Genomic DNA, 22,594 nt, shown 5'->3' on the forward strand with positions numbered 1-22,594 from the left:
TGCAAACTGGCTTTAGTTTTTAAGATATTAGCGAATTTCGATATTTTTGGAAGCTTTTAAATTTGAAGCTAGGTTGCATTTTATCTTAAAGAACAGCCTATATTAAATGTTGTAGTAGTGTTTCTGCACTAAAACGTAAGAGCAAAAGCTAAAGACATAATGAGATTTGCTAAATGAAAAAGTGCTGCATAAGTCTATTCTTTTCCATGTATTCAACACAAAAATTGCTCCATTTATTCGAATTTTCATCAGATTCTCCTAACATATCGCAATTTGTGAGACTAAGCTTCCAATACCACATTAAAACTTGCTTGAAGTGAACAATAAATAGCAGCAATTTCGGAATAACAAACCAAGTATGCCTAAGCCTACACAAGAAAGGCGACAGTTTGTAAAAACAGACAAAATTAACAAGCAATCAATTTTTTTCATTTACCACGGAGTATTCAAAGCAAAACACTTTATGAAGAAATATATCCATCTCAGGATGTGCATTAGTGAAGTTCTTAGATGCACTCTAGTTAATTACTCAATATAGCTTAAAGTCATCTTATACGACTTTCACCTGTAGTCTTGTTGTGGACAGCTTAGCACTAGGCACCAGCCATCATGTCAGTATCCCATCTACCTTGATATCACTCTTCTGTTAATTTGATATCTTAATGAAACCTTTCACCTTGTTCCTAACTCATATTTCTAAGGTTTTCAGGGAAGCGATTTAAGTGACTGAATAGATAGTGAAATTTTATGTTCATCCTTAATCCAAGAGCTTGAAAATTCGTAAACATCACTTTTACGAGATCCACATAGTTGCTTGCTTTTGTGTTTCCAAGAAATCCTTTTACAACTGCAACGAAAGAGTGCCAGGCTGCCTTCTCAACTTCATTTATATGTGAGGCAAAAACCTGATCTTTAATTAATTTTTGTATTTGTGGCCCATCAAAAATTCCTGCTTTCAGCTTTTTAATACTAAGACCAGGAAATACTTTGCACAGGTAATCAAAACAAGCACCATCTTTATCTAAGACCTAGGCTAATTGTTTCATCAAACCCAATTTGATGTGCAATGGAGGTAAAAATAATGTGATCATGACTGACCAAAGGTTCATTTACAATGTTTTTATCTACGTGCACAAGCTGTTCACGTATGGGCCATTACTTTTTAATCCAGTGTTAATCAGTGGCCCAACTATCCCGGTAACAAACAAAGCAGGGATACTTGGTGAAGTTGCCTTGTTGTCTTAACAGAAAGTTGACCATTTTCCAATCAACGCATATCTCCCAGTTATGCTCAGTATAAGAAAGTTTCTTCAAGATCATCTTTACACTTTGGTAGTGTTCCTTTAAAATGACTGAGTGGCCAATTGGAACACAGGTAAACTTATTTCCGTTGTGAAGTAGCACACATTTCAAGCCTTTTTTGAAGCTGTCAATGAACAACCTCCATTCTTCTGGTTTATATTCAAGTAGACCCATAGATGAAAGAAGTCCTTAGATGTTATATACAAAATCATCGTCTTGAGAGAAAAATTGCATGAACATTTTTTCTCTGTCCTATTAAATCGTTATTTTTGTTGCCGAATTAAGAATATTATGATCACTGAGGCGAGAAGCCAGCACTTCAAAAAAAACGTGATCCAAATGTTTTAACAGAGGCCCAAAATAAACACTAGAACACTTTTGGCATAAAAACAATTTTAGCGACTTTCAAGCCAAATTTAACATAATTTTGCACGCAACCTGGGACTTCGAAGCAAGCCAATTGCTTAGTTAATTCTCAGGCTAGAAAAAACAACACCAACAATTCTGCGTTCTGATTGGTCTAAACAGGTTTTTGAAACCCTACGTCAGACGTCCAACAAAACCAGATTTTAGTTTTAGGTCTTTGACGCCACTTTAAACAAAGGTAACTTTGTCTAACAGTACTCAAACCTCAGGTTGTCAAGTTTCAAAATCAATTCTTAAAGAGACATTCTTATAAATATATTTACTTTGTTCTCATAACTTGAATGGTTGTCTTAACTAGGCAAACCAGAATGCACAATTTGGGTGAAGAATCTTGCATAATCTACACGTCTTATTTTTCTCTTCTACCAAAAATCACTTTAGATCAACTTTTTTAATGTTGCTAAAAAGTTATTAAACACTATTCCAGACCATAAACAAAAACTTTATTAAGGCAAGAAATACAATCAGTAACAGCAATCGTTATTTAGTGCGTAAAATCTCAATTCTTGAACGTCCATGGTTGCAAAGTATGTCAGCTTTACCATCGGCGTTTGCGTCGAGAAGAATGACCTCATCACTGGCGCCGGTGCAGAAATGAGATTCGAAAACCGCGTCTGCGTCAAAGACTGCATTTTCGGACAACTTGACTGACAACAATCTGCCAAAAGAGAAGAAATACTGCAGTAATCTGACAATATTTTCGAAGTAAATCAATAGTAAATACCTCATAAGCTCTAAAGTGGAAACAAACAAACGTAAAAGTCCAGTGAACAAACTTTCTTCAGCAACATAAATTTACGGTGTAGCAGTGACACTTACTTTTTCTCTTTGTCCTGACACAGCAAATCATCCAAGCCATCACCATTGAAATCCGCTGAATATTTTGCCCCTCTACTGCAGTCCTGCATGTAACCAGACCATCCGAGTGCAGCAAAACGTCCAGATGTATCCCCGTACAAAATGTGGCTGTTAACACAAGACCGTACGCGTCAGACAAATCTTTGTAAAGGACAAGGTAGTTGTGAGAAGAAAACTTACAAAATGCCACTGTCCTCGCCACACATTGCATCCTGTTTAAGGTCGCCGTTAAAATCGCCAAACACCCACCGCAGTGTTTTAGAAGCCGGGCAGGGATTATTGAGCGGTTTTATCGGCGTTCTCCTGAACATCTTGATAACTGGAAATATATTTAATTTATTAAATGAATGAAAAGTAGTAGAAATTGCACTTTTATCAACAAGTGCCATCTGTCAAGTATCCTGCTCTGTGTTGTACTAAAGATAAACAATTACTTGGCTCCTCGCTGTACAGCCCAACTCTACCAGATATACATGGCTGAGTGTTGCATGATAAAGGTGCAGATTCGGTTGTACGCGGATCTGTTCCACCGGGACAATCCTTATCAAACCACCGCACTAAGGTTCCAGTGCTACTTTCTTTTTTCAGACAATGACGTCGATACCATTTCCAGCCGCCACCACAGCTTTTCGTGCAAGGAACACTTTCGTACCAAGCGGACCATTGCGGAAGCGCTGAAGAATGAAAGATAAGCTGGTTCCAGTTGAGCAAAAAGTTTTAAATGGAACATTTGCCTGAGTTTCTGATTTGCTAGGTCAAATACCGTCTGTACACTGTGGTACGTAGCACTTTATAGCATTTGAATTCTGTCCAACGCACGTTCCAACAACTCCTTGGCAGGTTCTAGACCTAAAGCAATAAAATAGACAATACATCAAATACCTGGTTGTAAATTAGCAGAATTTAACTGATTTCAGGCTTTGTAAGAAAGTCTACAACCAACCTTTGACTAAAATAAATAAATTAAAGAGCAAATATGGATCAGAGAGTCTACTGCTACCTTCACTTGTACATACATATACAAATCCATGAACTGTGTGTTAGTTTGGACATGATGAAAGCAAGACACATGCATTTAACTTTTAGATGCCAAAATATTTTGCGAAATGTATATAACAGCTCATAAAATGCTTTGTTCTTCTGAGATGAAGTTCAAAGTCGAGGAAAAAATGCTTGGTGACTGGGGTTGGTGAGTTGTGGCTTAGCATCTACTTTCACTCGTACAAATGCACCAAAGCTCAGCTAGTTCAAGCTTAATTTACAGAAAATCTTCCTGTTGTCACTTCAGTACAGTTTGAGTACAAGATATATCATTTGAATTATAACTGGCTTAGTAAAAACAAAATTATTATTTTATTATACTTAGTTCATATCACTTTCATCGGCAAAGATTAGGCGTGACATATTTACGCTAAACACTTCAACCTGATTTTGTATGAGTTGTCCCCACAAGTTCTGGTGCATTGTCCATATGCGGTCCAGGGACTCCACTGAGATGGCGACTGGCAATTGCTAGGACGGTCACTATCAGCACATTTCTTTCTCCTGAATGAGTATGTGTTGGGATAGTGATATTCACAATCCTGCAAATACAACGTAACAGCAACTGCTCGATTGTGATAAAAACACTTAGTTAAGAAATCAAATACTCAAACGTTCTGATCATGTCATTACTGTAACAATTTCACCACCTGCTAACATTTGATGAACAACTTCATACGTCTTAATTTATTTTGTGATCATTTACAACTGTGCAATGGGGATGGCAATGAAATTTAATCAATGCACACTCATTAGTCATTAGTTAGCATTTCGTTTTGAACAAAGAAATGAAAAAGTCAAATGGTACTTACAGTAATAGTTCCATAAACACAAGAGCGATGAGAAAGTATATATTGATTAGTACACCTGCATTTGCTCCAAGGTCCAAACTGACCCCACTGTTTGGGCCCTGACAAATAATACAAGTTTTATAAAAATTCACAACAGTTTACATTGTAGAGATTCAACAAGAATGGCATGAATGGCTTTCGAAACCATTTTCTAAATATACTTAAGTCTAAATATACACACAATGAATATCATAGTTGTAACTACTCAAGCCACATTTTCAAAAAACTCCAATATGTGAGTAAAGTGCTAGCTGTCAGTTTACTACCCCACCAGATAATATTTTATTGTAGGAACGTGTAACACAAACGTGGTTTGAATTGTTGCATCAACGGTTTTTTTCAAATGCAGTTGAATAAATTTGTTTCAGTATTCATAACACAACAAATCTAAACATAAAAACAGGCTAGGAATGCGAAATTATGCATTTCAAAACTTGAATGTTAACCTAAAACTTTTTACTGTAATTACATCGACTTTCAATGGTTTTCAACATACCATTATCAAGCAACTTGAATGATTGAGTTAAGAAGAGAATGACTAAGTAGTAATTGAAAAAGTTTTATCTTGAAGAAAAACTTCTGATTTGACATTATCTTGGCATGAAGTTTCCTTGCCTTCATTTTAACATACTTCTACTGCTAATTATGAAATATGTTACTAATTTGTGAGTTTATAATTAAGTTTAGTTTTTCTTTTTTTATAAAGGTTTGGAAGCTTTTGAACAAGCAATGAACTAAAAGCCCATATTTTAAAGTGTTTTAATTGAAAATATCACATATAATCAATGATTTTCGACACTGTTTAAGCAGCCTGTTGGTTGTTTTATAGACATTAAGCAAGCTGTTTGATAGATAAAGCTTGCATTGCACAGAGGGCATGTACCTGTACCCATACTCACACCATAAGATGTTTTGTAAAGTAATTTTCTTCATTACCTACCTTGAAAAATAGTGAAAACTTAAGTTTCCTTTAAAATAATAACTTTAATTATAATATTGCAATAACAATTGCAATTCATGATTTGCTTTGTTGTAAGAAGGTAAAAATCTAGTTTGGAATATATATTACATATTCTATAATAACTGCAATGCATATTTACTGTATTAACGTAACCAATAAATTGAAAAAAATCTTAGTTATACCTGTATAACCAGATGAACCGCCGCCAGTTGAACCGCCGCCAGTTGAACCGCCACCAGTTGTACCGCCACCAGTTGTACCGCCACCAGTTGTACCGCCACCAGTTGTACCGCCACCAGTTGTACCACCACCAGTTGAACCGCCACCAGTTGAACCGCCGCCAGTTGAACCACCACCAGAAGTACATCTCGGGACAGTGCAGGGTACAGTACTAGCACTGACTCCATAGCACTTACCATAACCTGCAGGGCAATCTCTCTCCCTAAAACAAAGCATGCACATATTACCAGTCTAAAATTTAACTTGTATTTTCATGTTCTTGGAAGCCAGACATTATTCTGCCACCCAGACAATACAACGTGACTAGAGCAGCCACTGAGTCAGGCTGTTATTCAATCCCCGCATGCCCTGTATTGCGTGAGGAAGACAAAAGCCATAACTTGGTCTGTGGTTTGCTCCTTTCAGTCACACTCACAAGCCCCAGAACTTGCCATTTCCCAATTGTAAAGGATTGAGCATAAACACCCATTAATTGCTCAATACTGTTTAAGTTTATTGAGCTTCAATCCTTATTTCTGGGTTTGTTGGCGTCATAAGTAAAACCTACAAATGATCTTCAAGGAATGTGGGATCCAGTGAGATTCAGGTTCCAAGACAAGCTAACTTTGAAGCAAAGAAAAGCCAGTGACCGAATTGAAAAAGTTTTTTTTCATAGAAATAAAATATTTAAGTAGATATAACAGAAATATTATTACAAACTTGCTGCTAATCATGACAGGGTGGGTGGAATTGTAGCACCATGCGTGCCCCACATTCACAATTGCTACTATAAATGAGAAGTTACTTTCAAAGAACGCTTCATATATAAGCAACTGCATACAACCTATGAGATAGGAGTTGCATCTCTTTGGTTGTAATCAGTCAGCAGTAAAGGAGCAACACCACCACTACAAAACTATGACTTAACAATCGGAAACCAACATGTAACGGTTTGCATTTAGAAGCACAGCAAAAAAAGACCATTCTGAACACAAAAATATTACTAACACAAAATTATGTTAATGATCTCCTCTTTGGTATTTAGTACCTACATAAAATTTGGATTGAAATTTATTGTATTGATACAAGTTAATTTTGTTTATAATATAATGATGATTGTTTCTATTTTGTGAACAAATAAAATATCTCCAGATAACAAATAAAATGCTCAGTTTATGCCAAAGTGAGTTCATATGCATTGGCATGATTGAGAAGGCCGAAGGGGTTGCATCAAATGTCATTCCAGTGTTTTCAACTGTTGAAGACAAAAACACAACTTACTGCTTCCAACTTTTTCGAAACAGTTTCTGAGCGCGATTGTGAACAAACTATTCCTTCATATTTATTTTTATCGATGTTACGATGGAACCAATTTCTGGTAACATCTTGGTATTTAGTATGTACAGTACATTACTTTTGTCAAGTTTGCCAGTTATATTTCAACTTTTAAAATGGTCCCGATAAAGTTGTTGTTTAGCTGAAAATTTTGGATAAAAATTGACTCTGCATATAAATGAACAATTTCAAGTGATATTTCTTTTCAACAGGTGATACTACATTAAATATTGAAATATTTGCTCCTACTGCAAATTCCAGTACCCAACTAGGAACCAACAACAGCAACAAAGGCCAAAAATGAGCTGTAGTTTAGCATCTAACTTCACTATCTGTGAGTTAAGCTATTGGGAAACATGGTTTCTCTAAAAAAAAAAAACTTATTATTTTTAATTCATTGACTCGCCGTAGATTTATGGTCAACTTATTTTAACACCTGCTTCCCACTTTGACAAAACTTGACCTAGTAGAAATTAATTTACCATTGTATAATATTCAGTCTATAAAAGTTTAAAAATTAAAAAGATATTAAACATTGTAATATTATAATATTCAGTCTGTGTAAATGTGAATAAACTACAAAGATATTTAACATTGTCCAACAACACAAACTTAATTTAGTGATATATTTATACGAGTTTAACCTCTGTCTAAAAGCATAAGTTCCACAAGTTCTGGAACATTGTCCATAACTGCCCCAGGGTCCCCACTGAGCTGAAGTGCAAGTTGTTGGACGGTGATTAGCAATGCATTTCCTTTTACTGTAAATGGCTGTGTTGGGAAACTTCTTTCTGCATTGCTGCATATACAACGTAATGCTAACTATAAACAGAAGATTAAACGTAAAAAACTATAAAGCCAAAACAGTCATTAAACTTTAGATTTTATTCTGATTTCTACTGATATATGTTTACTATGTCATTACAGTGTAAATTTTACTATCATCTGGTAATGTATGGTCAACATTTTAACGCACAACTATTTTGAGCTTTATTTTGTTACAGTTTAACAGCATTGCTCTGAGTGCTTTGACACCTTCACTATAGCACAACATACTCAGCACTTCGCAGAACTTTCAGTTTCAACATATTTACATTCTGTTAATTGGACTTTTGTTAATGAACATTCCTTTCCACACAAAACCAGCAAAAACGAAAAAGGTACTTACAGTATACGTTCCACCAATGCAAGTACGCGCAGCAAAGGAAAATGCACTTGTACATGTGCACTGTCCATATGGTCCAAAACCACCCCAACGTATGGATCCTAAGAAACAATAAAAGTTTGCTGAAAATTGTCAACAATTTACATTCCGTTGGTTCAACGAAACAGTGACAATATAACTCTAAATACGCACATAGTATTGCTGATGAACAGCTGTATTGTAATGACTTAATGAGCATTGTCAAAAGTCTGAGCATGATTTACAGTTTCAAAAACTCAATTAATTTAATATTTTAAGAAGACAAATAAATTTACAACAATTGCTAACCAAAAAAGATGGCGTGACAAATAATAAAACACGGACATAAAGACTTTTAATATGTCGGTGACACCGCAGTGGACTTATATCAACCAAGATATACATTGTTTAGTCTTGTGGTAGGAAATCAGATCACACAATTCAAAAGGTATACGTACTTGTGTAAAAAAATTAATTATTATTCTTGTCATTAGAAAAAAAAAATGCATGATAACGAGAAAATAATAGATTAAAAATAAAACCTGTTGTACCACCGCTGCCACCTGTTGTACCGCCACTGCCACCAGTTGTACCACCGCTGCCACCAGTTGAACCACCGCTGCCACCAGTTGAACCACCGCTGCCACCAGTTGAACCACCGCTGCCACCAGTTGTACCGCCACTGCCACCAGTTGAACCGCCACTGCCACCAGTTGAACCACCACTGCCACCAGTTGAACTCCCACTGCCACCAGCTGAGCCGCCGCTGCCACCAGTTGAACCGCCGCTGCCACCTGTTGTACCGCCGCTGCTACCAGTTGAACCGCCGCTGCCACCAGTTGAACCGCCACTGCCACCAGTTGAACCACCACTGCCACCAGTTGAACCACCACTGCCACCTGTTGTACCACTGTTGCCTATTTTCATGTTTTTGCAGTACAATGCATTCAATTCCTTGATATCCTCTTGAGTTAAGGCTTTCCTCCACTCAGGTACTCCTTTTGTCGGAGTATCTAAAATCATAGAAAGTTGTAAGTTCATGCAGTATTTAGTGACAAGTTGTTCAATTTTTAAATTCTTATGCCAGGGGTGTAAACCTTTCGCTCATGCCGTTCCACTTTAATGCGAGGTGATGGCCTGTGATCAACTTTACTGTGCCATCTTGCAAACGTTCTGCACCAGTTGGACCTCCTACTGTAAGGTTTTGATATTGGGCTAATTGCTACACTTTTGTTGATTATATGTTGTGTTCCATGGCATATAAACCTGTACATCCATGGTTGACTGGTTGTTACTGGCATGATTATGTATTACGACACACCAATATAACTTGGTTTAATTAACCTTATCTGATTATACCCTTTGACAATCCGTGAGTGCTTACTGGGATGGATGCGTAACCTTTGATTTGTGTCGTCCTTTGTACCCATAACCCCAAAGCGTTATGTTTTATGTTATATTACATATGCGTATTAGTGCATATAAGACATGATTTTTCTTTAGACAAAAAACTGAAGCTAAAAATGTCAAAGTTTTATCAAGAAGCTCACAATTTTAAGATTTTCATTTTTTTAAATCAATTGCATGTCCGAAAATGACGATTCAAATAGATAAATAGAGCCAGATAACGTCTTCGTCTTTAGACCGACTGTTCTCCGTCAAGAACCTTCCTCAAGTTCCCAACAATGAGGGCTATTTTTATGTGCTTGCAACGTAATATTTTCATTTTCCACATCGGTTTCTTCCATAGAGAAGTAAGATGTGATAATGGTAAGCTTTCTATGTCAGCCTTTCTACTGAAAATAGAGCCAGCATGGGGGAGATGGTCTTAAGTCACAAAATCGTAATGAAAACTTAATTCAATGGCATTTACCACCTCTCTAAATCAAAGAATGTAAACCTCTATCTCAGGACAATCTTCAACTAACAGTCTGAGCCGTCTAAATTGTTTTAATGTACCAGACATGAGCCGATCCAAGCCGAAAGCTCCAATTTTTCAACTTTGCTTGAAAGGATAAGACATCCTCAATCATGCCTACTACTACCTTGTCTATGCCTTGAAAGAGTGTGTTTAGATTGATGAGCTTTTGTGTCGGTTTGGAAGGCTAAAATGCCAGCCAGCTTGCATTCAAAAGATGCTGAACATCTTTTCTAGTTGTCTTCAAAAATTTTTTAATTTTCAGGAAAAGCTCCCAGCCTCAATCCAATTCTGATTCCTAGCTAGATATCTTACATCTGTTTGCAATCCTGTTGTATTTCTCCTGCATTGAGGGGGCTTCGTTGGTAGTTATGGAAATCAGCTTGTTAAACGGAAGGCATTTTTTTTCTACAACTGAGTAAATTGTCATTTTTTGGAATTACAAGAACAGCGTGACGTATAAGACACATAATTTTCTCATTATGTTCATACGTAAAACATGCAAGCTTCCATTTGGGACTGAAAAAACTTCAGAACTATAATGAAAACTGCTCCAACTTACTAAACTGGCAAAATTTATGTTTCATGCTTATAGCCTATCGTAGACATAAACAATACTGTGCTTTGTTTAGCACCATGGCCTCGAAACTTTTATGTGACTGTATACTAGGATTTCTTATCCTGTAACTAGATTTCAATGTCAACAGTTACTATTGCATTGTAACTATTATTTTGTATGTGAACCAGTCTATAATTCTCATTCTCTGCACTATGCTGGGCTTCCTTGATAGCTTTCTTTGGCTTCAAAAAATTGCCATTGCATGACTTTATTAACGCCACACAGATTAACTGTGCAGGGATAAAATAGTTACGATGAAACTAATAGAAAGTAATGTAATCATCGTAATGACAACTACGTTAACAGCAAGTCAACGTCCAAAATATGAATCATAAAACAGAGGAAGCATGGCGCAGCTGCGAATATAACAAGGAAGCTCGGAAACGATTAAACAGAATTGACCAGTTGACCACCTAGCAAGCTAGCATTGATATAAGTCAGGCATAGCACAAAACAGACGCATAACTTACCAGGTAACTTCTCCAAAGTTTCTTCGCCATTTGATGAAAAGAACTTTGCTCCGTAATGCATAATCGAGTCAAAATCATACGAAGATCCCAAATCGAGTGCAAATTTAAGTGGAATCTTTTTGAAATTGCCATCCATCCCTTAAAAACATTCTATTATTAGGTGTAACTGACAATTAAAATATGATAAACGCAAACTAACTGTCAAATGTAAGTAACTACCAATAGGTGGAAGCAAGCTGTCAACTTATAAAAATAAAAATAATCTTTTAGCGGAGTCAATTATACTTTCATGACATATCAATGTCTATTGCTCAAGAGTTGACTAAATGGAATTTTAAATTTAGTTATTCGCATCATGGGTCAAAACATAATATACCAACACAGTCTATTTCGTGCAGCATTCTCACAAAAGTGCTCCTAAAAAGGTCACGCTTGAGCGAAGATCCGGCAACATAACCTGGAATTACTGAAGTTAGGCATCGATGATAAAGAGCAGGGGTGGGCAAACTTTTTGTACTGAGGGCCACATTTCAAAAAATGTTGCAGCCGGGGGGACCGCACACTCTCATTACAAAGTAGGAAAATTTACCCTGTGTGTAAATAAACGCATATTCATATTAAACACAATTTTTGCATTTCATACTCAGTTACGTTTAAAGCTACGCAATCTTCATCACAAAGGCCTACGGTAGCCGCTACCGTATTTGTATTTTATGATCAAACAATTGAATCAAAGAATGCGTGAGAAGTGTACGGCTAGTTGCTGAAAGCATGTTGCAATACATGCGCGACTGACGTGTGTGTGTTTACGCACTGAAAGTGAAGAGAAAAGCACACTCGTAAAGGGAATAATATTTTGTCATGTAACCTGTTTAATTAAAACAATAAGTGATGAGTAGAAGTTTCTGCAAGTGCCGGCGGGCCGCATAAAATGGGACGCATATAATGGGATGCGGCCCGCAGGCTGTAGTTTGCCCACCCCTGATATAGAGTACAGGCGACAGTGTTCAGCACATTTAAGCAAGAATACCTACATTATAATGCTTAGAACCGAGAACGCATATGATCAGATAACAATAAAAAATTTTAATTTCCAAAATTTGGAAATGCTTAAATTAGGCTCACACAAAATTTGATCAAAACAATTATTTAATTGATTCCATGAATAACAACCATCAGATGGTAACACCACAACAACTAAAATTCGTCTGTGCACTATGTATGCTAACCTAAAATTTGATGCAAAATTTGACCAACATACTTATACCAACGATATTTTCATCTGTTAAAACTGGGGAGCAATTTGTCTTAAACTTTAAGTCACTCTCTGGATTGCAGCTGCATTACTAGAGCCAATTACAACACCAAAGCTGATTTCAGACAAACAGGAGCGTAAGTCTCACTATAATTAATTCGTAGCGACAGGAATTGTTTGCCGGTCACTAAACACATCTGAAGAGATGTGGCCAACTCACATATCAAAGAATATTTGAAGCTATGAGCGTTTAAATATCAGTGAATTTCAAACACTTTGCATTTGTGGAACCTGTCAAAATAGTAGCCACAGACAAGACACTACAAGTTATTGAAGTTGCGAAACTTTTCAAAGTAACAGCCACAAGAAAGGCCCTCTAAGTGGCCCATTAGCATTAAATTGATAAATTTAGCTGTTATTAGAGGTTAAAAATTTGACAACCACTGAATTCACAGTAAGAGCATTTCGAACAATTATTCTTTTTTGTTTGTCACAATTACACCCAAGCTTTTTTAACCTATCCAAAGTAATTGTGATAAAGTGAGGAATAGAGACATCAAACCTTTTCGAATATTTTCGTAGTTGACTTTGACATAACCATCACGGTCTGGTCGAGATTGCTCATGCTCAAAACCGAAGGTGTGTATAAGTTCATGGGCGACAGTAGTCCAACTTTCACAACCACGACCAATGCTTACATCTTGGCCAGAGGCAGCATTATATTGTCTCCCAACTCTAGCCCTGCAATATATTGATATTGAAAATACCACTGATTCAAACTCAATTTCATTTGACAAGAAATGCAGTACAGATGACAATTACTAGGGTAAGAAGGGATGTGATAATGTGCTGTGCTTGTGAGAACTCGACGTCTTCTACTTTAATGATTGTGAGTGCAAGAACATACAATGTCATAAAAAAACAAACAAGTTTTAAGTTGATAAACATGTTTTTGGTGTTAAACTGTCCACTTTTCAGGGTATGCATTGTCGGAATACAGAAGACGTGTTAATACGAATGCCAAATAACAAGAATCCATGCTAACCGGCACAAAATTATAGACAATCTATTTCTTGTCATGCATTTTACACCTTTAATGAATCAAGAGAATTTGTATTATTGTTTATTTGTAGAGAAAGTTTGCATCAAAACCACAGACTGTATTTGATTTAATTTGATAAGTATGGTTCGTATTCTACCTACACAGCCTACATGCATGTATATTTAATATTTTGTACAAATCGATTTTAACTATTTGTACATTACGTGTTACAGCTGCATCATCTGTTACACTATTTGCTATATCTGTGCAATAATTGTGCTTAAACAGCTTTCTCATATTTTTTTGTTTAATGACTTTTCGCTAGTGGTCTGTGTAGTTGCAGGGAAAAGTAACTGTTGTAGATCTCTGTTATAAACGTTATAGCAATAGAATAGTTGTTAATAACCAAGAACCTAAAATTAAATTACACTGTCAGTGAAACCAAACTTTATGCAATTTTTTGCAAAACTAATAGAACAATTTACACAAAGTGCCGCGAACTATCAACCCGGTAATTTTAAAACTTAAAAAAGAATTGTTAAAAAAGCTAAAACAATATGTTACAATATTCAAATCTAGGACATACCAACATCCATAATCCCGAATATATCTGACATACGATGAGTCCGATGAGGATAAGTAAGGCTTAAATTTAAAGCATGAAAGCTTCTCCAATTCATCGTGTCCTTCTTTGATTGCTTTAACAGCTTGTGGGACTGATTCTAGAATATTTAAGTGGTAGAAAATCTGAAAAAACTGATTCTTCAGCATGAAATTATGCAGAACTTACTAATTCCGCGATCCATTTCGAAATAAATTACATTTTTTTGATCCTCAATTTCCTCATTCCAACGTTGCTTAGCAATATAAGCTGATCCAACCTGAAGTGAAAATTCTTGGTACTCGTCATCTTCTTCATAACCATAAACCTAAAAAAAATAATATCAAAAATCTTTGTCATTTATTGTTGAGTTGAGGAAATCAATGCAACGTTTTAACGCATCCATAATCTGTCAAAACCTAATTCACTTCAACATCACCTTCAACATACTATATTATACTTTTCTATATACTGCAGTATTGTTTGTATTTGGAATTTTCTAATACTATTGAACACTGATTACTGATTACTTAAAGCTCGTCAGATATAATAACATAGTATTGAAAGCTTTGACTAAGAGACCTGATAATATTGTGATATTTGGCTTATACAACCAACCACTTACTTTGTATCTAAATTGCTTGGGACAGAGTTATCCTATTCATTGCTCATTATAAAAGCCTGTTTAATACATCTAACCACCGCCTAATATTTGATTTTGGATTCCATCTGCATGCAAATTGCTCTTTATTGTGTTCAAATAATTACAATGGTATCGATTTCCAGGAGACAAGGGTACCTTGCTACCCCAAGTACGAAATTGGGGCAGCCTGATAACATCGCACAACCCACTTTACCATGATAATAGTTGTAGTAGTAAATGTAATAGTAAATTGTAATAACTTATATAATTAATTGGAATTTTAATAAGCGTGTGTGTTCTCTAGTTAGATGAAATGTAATATTTAGAAAGCTGTATTATCCTTGATTAATCATGTCATTCAAACATTTAATTCCTAAACCTACATACTTGACATAGTATATGAGTGTTTTTTAGGCAGTGTCAGATATCTAGAGTGTTAGATGATATTTGTGGTAAAGAATCTCGGTGACGTAGAATATGTTAGATTTTTAGTCATTTCTATGAATTACTTTGTACACGCAGCATGATGTAAATAGCAATGTCTCTCGCTAATTGGCTCATTATAGCGAAATAAAAACTGAAGTTGGTTAAAATCATTCTCTTTTCCCTTCCCTCTGATTCATCATTCAATTCAAGTGATTAGCTCTATTCGGATTGTGAAATGGGCAAGAAAATGCTTCTGATGTAATTATGACTATATCTTGGAATATAAAAATTTGGACTTATGAACGTTGTGCTGACTTAAGGAAACAGTAAAGGAGATAGTATACACAACGGAGTCAAAAATAAAATACTCCAGGAGTTCAAACAGAAAGATTAAAGCCTTTGGCTTTACGCCAACTTAAAAAAATCAACATGACCATCCCCATATTACTACCAGACATTGGTTCCCAGAATTTGATAAAGGAAATGTATTCGGGAGAGCTTGTTGGGTGGAGCTCAGAGTTCATCAAACGCCGCTGACATGGCCGAGCAGTGAACTTTGTTGCCAGCTATGTCTAGTTCACGCTACACAGGCGTTTGCAGCTATAGTTATTGCAGTTTCACTGCTGTAGTGATTTCTGCTTGAGATCGCACCGGTGATTTTTGCCAGTTTGTAATAATTATACCAATAACAAATGTCACACAAACCCATATTGCAATTCCAACTCAGGAAACAAAAAGATGCAAAATGAAACGAAGAGTGAAAGTAACAGTCAGGTTTACCTTGAACAATTTAGAGAAAAAAAAGCCCACACTAATAAAGAGAAAACAGTCGAGAAAAGGGAAGAAAAAAAATTGAAACGTACTAATAAAGACATTTTAGCTAAGCGAGCATTAAGTACAACAGAAAGCAAACACATAATAAACAATAAATAAAAGACAAACAAGATTATAAAAGAAAAGAGACAAGAAAGCAGAAAGCGCAACACAAGGCAGTTTTCTGCAACAATTAACCTTTTTTGTTTAATTTAGAGTTATCTGTCCTGCCTATAACCGGTATAAAATCGCTATGTTGTTAAAATATATCTCAAGGGCAAATTCGAGGATTTGAGGCATTCGAGGAATTACTGGGAGCAATTTGTAATAATGTAAATAAACGTCAACATGGCCTGCCAAGTCTATTCAAGTTTGTGATGTTAATAGTTCAGTTCCTTCACCGCTTCACTATATTTTAATACAAATTACTACCGACTACTTTATAGTGGCTCATTATTTGATAAGAAGCTTCATAATAAAGAATAGCATTAAAACAAGCAGAAAGATAAGTTTTGGTAATTTTTGAGAATTTACTAAAAGCTTTTAAATAACAGGAGCAGAAAATCTTTGAAAGTATCTGTTTTGCCACAAAAAGGTCATCCATTCAAACCGCTGTCAACGATGGGCGCTTAGATTAGCGGAAGACCAAAGCAAAAGAGCTATTCAGTTTTGTTGGATTTAGTCTCTGAATATGGCAATTTCAACTTTAAAATTTTGCTCCAAACATACAACTTATTTCACAAAGTCAAACATTTCTTCTAACTGTGGTTTTTAATTTTTCTCCCAGATTTTTCATTTTGTTTCAGAAAATCAATGCCAATGGCTTATTATGAACAAAAGTCAAATCGGACTAATAGGGACCATCTCAGAAAGACACTACCACCTAAACAAACCTTATTACACCAATTTTTGTGTTGAATAACAGCAGTACAATGTATTTATTGCATTTTCCACGTAAGCCAAGAACTGTTTTGCTGCAGCTTTAGGGAAAACATTTATTACATTCAAAGTCGACTGATTTCGATGGGAATGTGCTAACTGATTCTAATGTAGTGACAATATAGCATATGAGCAAACTTAATGCAAGTTCAATAAAATATAAATCTTGTAACCCACCTTCAAAAAACTTGGCAATTGAGTCTCATCTATTTGAATATCTCCTTGGAATGAGTTGGTATCTACTGCACATTTACAGCTCACTGGGCATCTATCTCTGTCCATTTCATAACCAAATGGACATGAAAAGGAGCAGAGCGAGACATCAAATTCACACTCAACCTCTAGAAACAAATAAAATCATTAAACTGAGTTTAAATGATGTAGTACTAAAATTTTTGACCTGAAAATAGAAACAATTGGATCTACTGGTAAAAATGTGGTGTTCCTTAGGATCACCTAAAATTTGTTTGCAAGGTTAATATCTTGCCATGGATGCGGGTTGATTTGAAAGTTAATTTGTTGATCATAAGTGCTTATTTCATTCTATATTATTTGATTATTCCAATGCAAATAGTGAACGTGATAAATGAATGTCGACTTTTAAAAAAAGTAATTATTACAATGTTGCAAAATACCACAGTCCACACACAGGTAACTATAAAGAATTATTAAATATATTACCGTATTTGACGGACCATAAAGGTTATACCATAAAGGAGACCCGATTATAAGGCACACTGTCAATAAATGGCTTTGATTAGTTTTTTGTTCATACATAAAGCACACCAGGCTATAGAACGCAATGTATTTTAAGGGGTATGGTTTACCGTATAAAGCTCATTAAACAAAATTTATTATTTTATTCAAATTTATTATTGTATTTTATTCAAAGAAACGATCAAACGAACGAAAATTAAAACTCAAAACAACTAGAGTTTATTCCTATTTACAAGAGAAATAAAAGTTTACTTGTTACGTAATAAATGTAAGCAAGTCACAATAGTACAATGAGCAAAAGAAAAAATGAGCCTAGTGAATATCACAGTTGCTAGTTGCTTTTACAGTAGTTTATTGTGTAAGACGGTGGTTTATTTATATAATAATAGTATCAGTGCTGGTTTTGAGTGTAGGCAATAAAGCACTACTTGATCCATACATTAGGCTTATAAGGCGCACTATCAATTTATGAGGAAAAAAAAGGATTTAAATTGCGCCTTATGGTCCGTAAAATACAGTAGGTGCGACGAATCCACAAGGTATACAATATCCTGTATAAATGTCTTCTCAAACTTATATGGCTATTGCCACTTCCCAGCTATTTTAGTTACTTCTGCAAACCAATACCAATGACACAACAAAAGGATTTTGTGCAGTAACAATAATATCGTCTCAACATTTTGAAAAAAACAAACTAAAAAAGTGAATAATGACAAAAAACTACACGTAAATGCAACTGTTAGAGAAATTTTCGTTTTCGCAGTACACCTGAAGAAGCAAGCTTATGTTTGCAAAGGCTCACGTAGAAAAATATAATTTTAACCTTCAGAGTGCCAAGCTATATCCTGTTTTTATTTTGTTTGAGAAATGTTGATCTCTAATTTTAAATTTTTGCAAATTTTGTGATATGGCAAGCGGAAATGAATGAAAAAGTAATCAGATGTTTAAGACTTAGGGTTAGGTAATCAAATGATATGAAGTGGTTACACAGAATACAGCAAAAATAAAACTTTTAATAAATGAGATTTAGTGATATTTTGAACTTATCCTATTACTATCACTTATAATATATAGCCTCAAAATAAATTACAATTTTACATTGATCTCATTTTGTGCAAATGAGCATCAAGCTGTCAGCCACAATAATCGGCCTGGCCTATTTCTACGATTTGTTGTTCTGGTTTTTTGTATTCTTGGTTGCACTTTTTATTCACACCAATACGTAGGTATCAATAACACGAGTAGCTACGTACTGCATATCTATTGGTCGTTTTAATGTTATTCAACAAAGGTGTTATGCCATAAATTCAATTGTCCTAATTTGACATTATTACATCACAGGTGACATGAGTACAAGATCATATAAATCTTTACAAAAATTACCTGGACAGGTGTTCCTTTGCAAACCATTTGTGCTGCTTTTCCTGATTTCTATGCATGGATCAGTTGACCCTGTTTAAAGAGTCTATTTCATTAAAAATGAACAATATAAAATGGGGTGCAAAAACGCACATAGTGCAAAAAACAATTCCAACTATCCAAGCATGGCTTGTGGCAGGTTGTAAGCAAGCTTATGACATTTTTATCATTCTATAACACTTGTTGTTCCCATACTAAGCAACCACCCAAACAGAATTAACATCAACTATGTTTACAGCATTATTATCAATGCAACTTAAACAAAGAATGAATGAAGTCTATGCCAATTTAAAAAGATCTAACAGCAAGTTCTTGCATTGTACAAACATTTTCATAACAAATAGTTTATGGCAAATGAATAAATCGAAAGGTAGTGAGTGTCCTTTCTTGTCAGTATAAAGGCGCTATGAAGGCAATGGCATTCTTAAGTTGTGGTTTCTATTATATCAAATAGACAATGTGGAGCCAAAGTTAGAAACAATTTCACACCCCAATAAAAATGAAAAATTGTTGATAAAATAATTAGTATCAAAAAATAATTATACACGATTCAGCATTGAACTTTAAAAAGTTTTCATAAAGAAATATAACTTTTCTTCCAAAGATAAAAATTCCTTATATTACCTGAAAGAGTAGAAACTACAATTGCAGCGATACCAGCGGCAGCAAATAAAATGGAGGCAATTTTTATGTATGTGGCATTGGTAATAACAATTTCATTGGCATTTGATTGGGGTTTTCTGCTTGTTTCCTGTTGTTTGCTTGATTTTTCCATTGTTTCTAAAAATGGTGAAAAATTTTGAAATATGCAAACAACAACCAACATTTGGAAAAAGTCTTACCTTTGAGCTTACTCCATGAATGAGAAATAATTGAATATTATTCCATTAGTCTTCAAATGTAATTTGTGTAATTGTTCAAAAAATAGCAGAGAACAGAAATTTTCAGAAGTCTACATCCAATTTGCAGAAATACAGTAATCATTACAACACCTAAAACGATGTTTTAAGGAAAATTCTGGGCGCTGATTCCAAAAAAGCAGTGATTTTTGTCTATCAGGTTTTGTCTATGAACGTTTCAACCAAAATATAAAAACCATGATAAAAGATACAAAAGTTGGTTGAAATGTTAATATGACGGCCAATTACTGCTGGTGAGAGACGAGGAAACACATGAACATTGTCGAACGTCAAAAAAGACAAAGCTTCTTTTTAAAAATAATGTTGTTTTCAGTTTTGTAATGATGTTAGTAATTTTTAGTGCTTTTTTGCCAAGGCAGAATTTACGTATTGTGAATAGTGCTTAATGTTATACTTATTTGTTCTTACCGTCAAAATTGTGTTTGTGAAAAAAATTAACGTTATAGGAAAAATCTGAGGTTATTTTTGGAATCAGTGCCTAACAATTAACTAAAAACAGCTTTTACTTTTAGTTCAGCAAAAATGATGCAGACTATTGTTCTTTTCTCATTTCACCGACTTGAAACTACTCGAATACTGCTTTTTCAACTGGCTACCAGAAGCCAATGAAATAAGTCTCTATTTCACCGGCCACTCGTTACCAAAGTAGGAAATACAAAATTTGTCAAAAGTAGCCACTAAAGAAATTTAAAAAAACGCTATAGCAATAAGCAAATTAAAAAAGCGCCATAGCAGTAATTATAGTGTGCAAATTTAAAATTAACCAATTTATTGTTAAAATATTATTGTTGTTAGCAAAATCAAATCTAATACGATACAATTTAGGGTAATTAATGTTTAAAATGCATTAATTATCCAAAGGTTCTTTTGCAGCAAGCAGATACAAAAAACTCTTTAAAAAATCCAAAACACTGCAGTTTAGACTGGGACAAGCAAAAAGTATAGAGCTAACCATTAATAGCTGCATGGTGATGTTCCCACTTCTTCACATTTGTTGGGTAATTTGCTCGACGTCAGGACATTTTATAAGGTTGGGAGGTTTTCGGTACCTTAAACTGTTAGAGGTTTGCTTATTTGTAACAGTATGTGTAGCATCAACTTTTGGAATCAGAATGAGGAATGAGCTCAGGAATTTTGCAAACCTGGATTAGAAGGCACAGTTAAACACAAACCAGTAGGCCCATTACCTGAAAAAGTCTTTAGTTACTATTACGTGACGTTTTCGAATGCGTAGTTTATGTGTTTGAAAAAAAGCTATTTTACCTGCTTATTTCTTTATGTAGTGACATTAGCAAACATGCAATGACTTAAAAACCGTCACATGCGGCCGCAATAAAGTTTTGCCTGAGACCATATAATAGACTACAGGAATATGGCAAAAAAGCACATATCCGTTACATAAGCCTAAAGTTGATTTTTGGGCCGAAAAACACACATTTCTCCTATTCATGCCAATTTGTATATAAATTCTGCATGTGACCTGGAATTTTAATACGTGCCAGCTGCTAGCAACCCTGGGCGAACCGCGACTCTTTGTCTGCTATTATGCAGCTCTTTCGTTCATATTGTATTGGAAGAGCCGGGAAGACAAGGAATGCCAAAAGTCCCAATAAGTACTGTAACACAGAGAGCAATAAATTACTTGTAAATTTCTGTCATTTTCGTGTTGATGTTTAACATTTACCATAAATGTAGTTTAACAAAGGTGTGCATGTGAGTGAGGAATAGGCCTACACGGGGTGATGTTTATGTGTGCCAATGTGTTTAGGGTGGCTCTTTGCGGTTAACACAGTAAAACTGAGACTTTTAGTCTCTGACTTGTTGGCTGCCCTTGCTCTAGACCGCCAAAATAGCAGTAAACACTCAAGTGGCCCGCGCAATCATTGGTAAATCGCATGTGGCCCTCTGGACAAAAAGGCTGGACACCACTGGGCTGAGTTTTTCCGACGCTGAAAAAGAACACAACCACAACAACTGTCCTGTGATTGGTCTAAACAGATTTTTGAAGCCCCCGACGTAAGACGTCTAACGAAATCAGAGAAATATTATTTTTGCAGACAAACAATCTTTCAAGTAATAATTTGTCGGTATAGTTCTAACATGTCCTATATAAAGACTCAGTTAGTCTAGAGCTGATAATTTTCAAACTGCGAATAGAAATGTACCCTTGCTGTTCTTTATCAAGAGAAAACGCTGAATGATCTATGGCGAAGGCTAAAGCTGTTAAGTTGTTAGGTTAATCCGTTGCTGACTCCTGACTCAGAAAGCTGCTGTTTCAGTTGTAAGCTAGCTTCGCTCATATATTAAAAGTTAAACACGACCATCTTAGTTCAAGACTTTAATCGAAAACTGTCCTGTGCGCGCAAGCATTGGAGAAAAAGGAACTGAAGTGGTGAAACGAACGTTCAGTGCAGAAATCAACACATGCTGGGAACGTCCCGAGGGCGCCAACCAGCAACAAACCAAACAAACACCCAACGGCCGCTACATAACATCTTTCCTTCCCCGGCAAGAATGAAAAACGGGCGGGAAGCGATGAAGAAACAAAATGCGATCTAATAATAACATGCGTTTTCAACGAACGGTGAATAAAGCACAATTTACATATAGCCTACACTATGATGGCACACAAAAGT

At 35.4% G+C, this 22,594-nt stretch overlaps 1 protein-coding gene across 3 annotated transcripts in view; it reads right to left on the reverse strand.

Moving 5' to 3' along the window:
- The window catches only part of LOC143470290 (uncharacterized), a 45,095-nt gene extending 25,055 nt beyond the window's left edge, over positions 1 to 20,040 (reverse strand). The window contains exons 1-19 of one of the 3 annotated variants that reach the window (XM_076968326.1): positions 19,881 to 20,039; positions 19,663 to 19,818; positions 19,003 to 19,071; positions 17,080 to 17,243; positions 14,271 to 14,409; positions 14,067 to 14,202; positions 13,001 to 13,179; positions 11,184 to 11,321; positions 8,740 to 9,189; positions 8,162 to 8,259; positions 7,638 to 7,792; positions 5,622 to 5,881; positions 4,440 to 4,537; positions 4,012 to 4,169; positions 3,350 to 3,435; positions 3,021 to 3,260; positions 2,767 to 2,905; positions 2,548 to 2,694; positions 2,155 to 2,386 (exon numbers count right to left, since the gene is read on the reverse strand). In XM_076968326.1, the coding sequence (XP_076824441.1) occupies positions 2,209 to 2,386; positions 2,548 to 2,694; positions 2,767 to 2,905; positions 3,021 to 3,260; positions 3,350 to 3,435; positions 4,012 to 4,169; positions 4,440 to 4,537; positions 5,622 to 5,881; positions 7,638 to 7,792; positions 8,162 to 8,259; positions 8,740 to 9,189; positions 11,184 to 11,321; positions 13,001 to 13,179; positions 14,067 to 14,202; positions 14,271 to 14,409; positions 17,080 to 17,243; positions 19,003 to 19,071; positions 19,663 to 19,813 (2,985 nt within the window). In that variant the 5' untranslated portion in view covers positions 19,814 to 19,818; positions 19,881 to 20,039 and the 3' untranslated portion in view covers positions 2,155 to 2,208. Of the gene's footprint in view, positions 1 to 2,154; positions 2,387 to 2,547; positions 2,695 to 2,766; positions 2,906 to 3,020; positions 3,261 to 3,349; positions 3,436 to 4,011; positions 4,170 to 4,439; positions 4,538 to 5,621; positions 5,882 to 7,637; positions 7,793 to 8,161; positions 8,260 to 8,718; positions 9,190 to 11,183; positions 11,322 to 13,000; positions 13,180 to 14,066; positions 14,203 to 14,270; positions 14,410 to 17,079; positions 17,244 to 19,002; positions 19,072 to 19,662; positions 19,819 to 19,880 lie in introns of those variants that run through there. The other 2 variants (XM_076968324.1, XM_076968325.1) reach the window with 2 other exon arrangements.
- Positions 20,041 to 22,594: the final 2,554 nt, after the last annotated feature.

Source organism: Clavelina lepadiformis, chromosome 9 (genome assembly GCF_947623445.1).
Source record: "Clavelina lepadiformis chromosome 9, kaClaLepa1.1, whole genome shotgun sequence".
NCBI classification, from domain to species: domain Eukaryota; kingdom Metazoa; phylum Chordata; class Ascidiacea; order Aplousobranchia; family Clavelinidae; genus Clavelina; species Clavelina lepadiformis.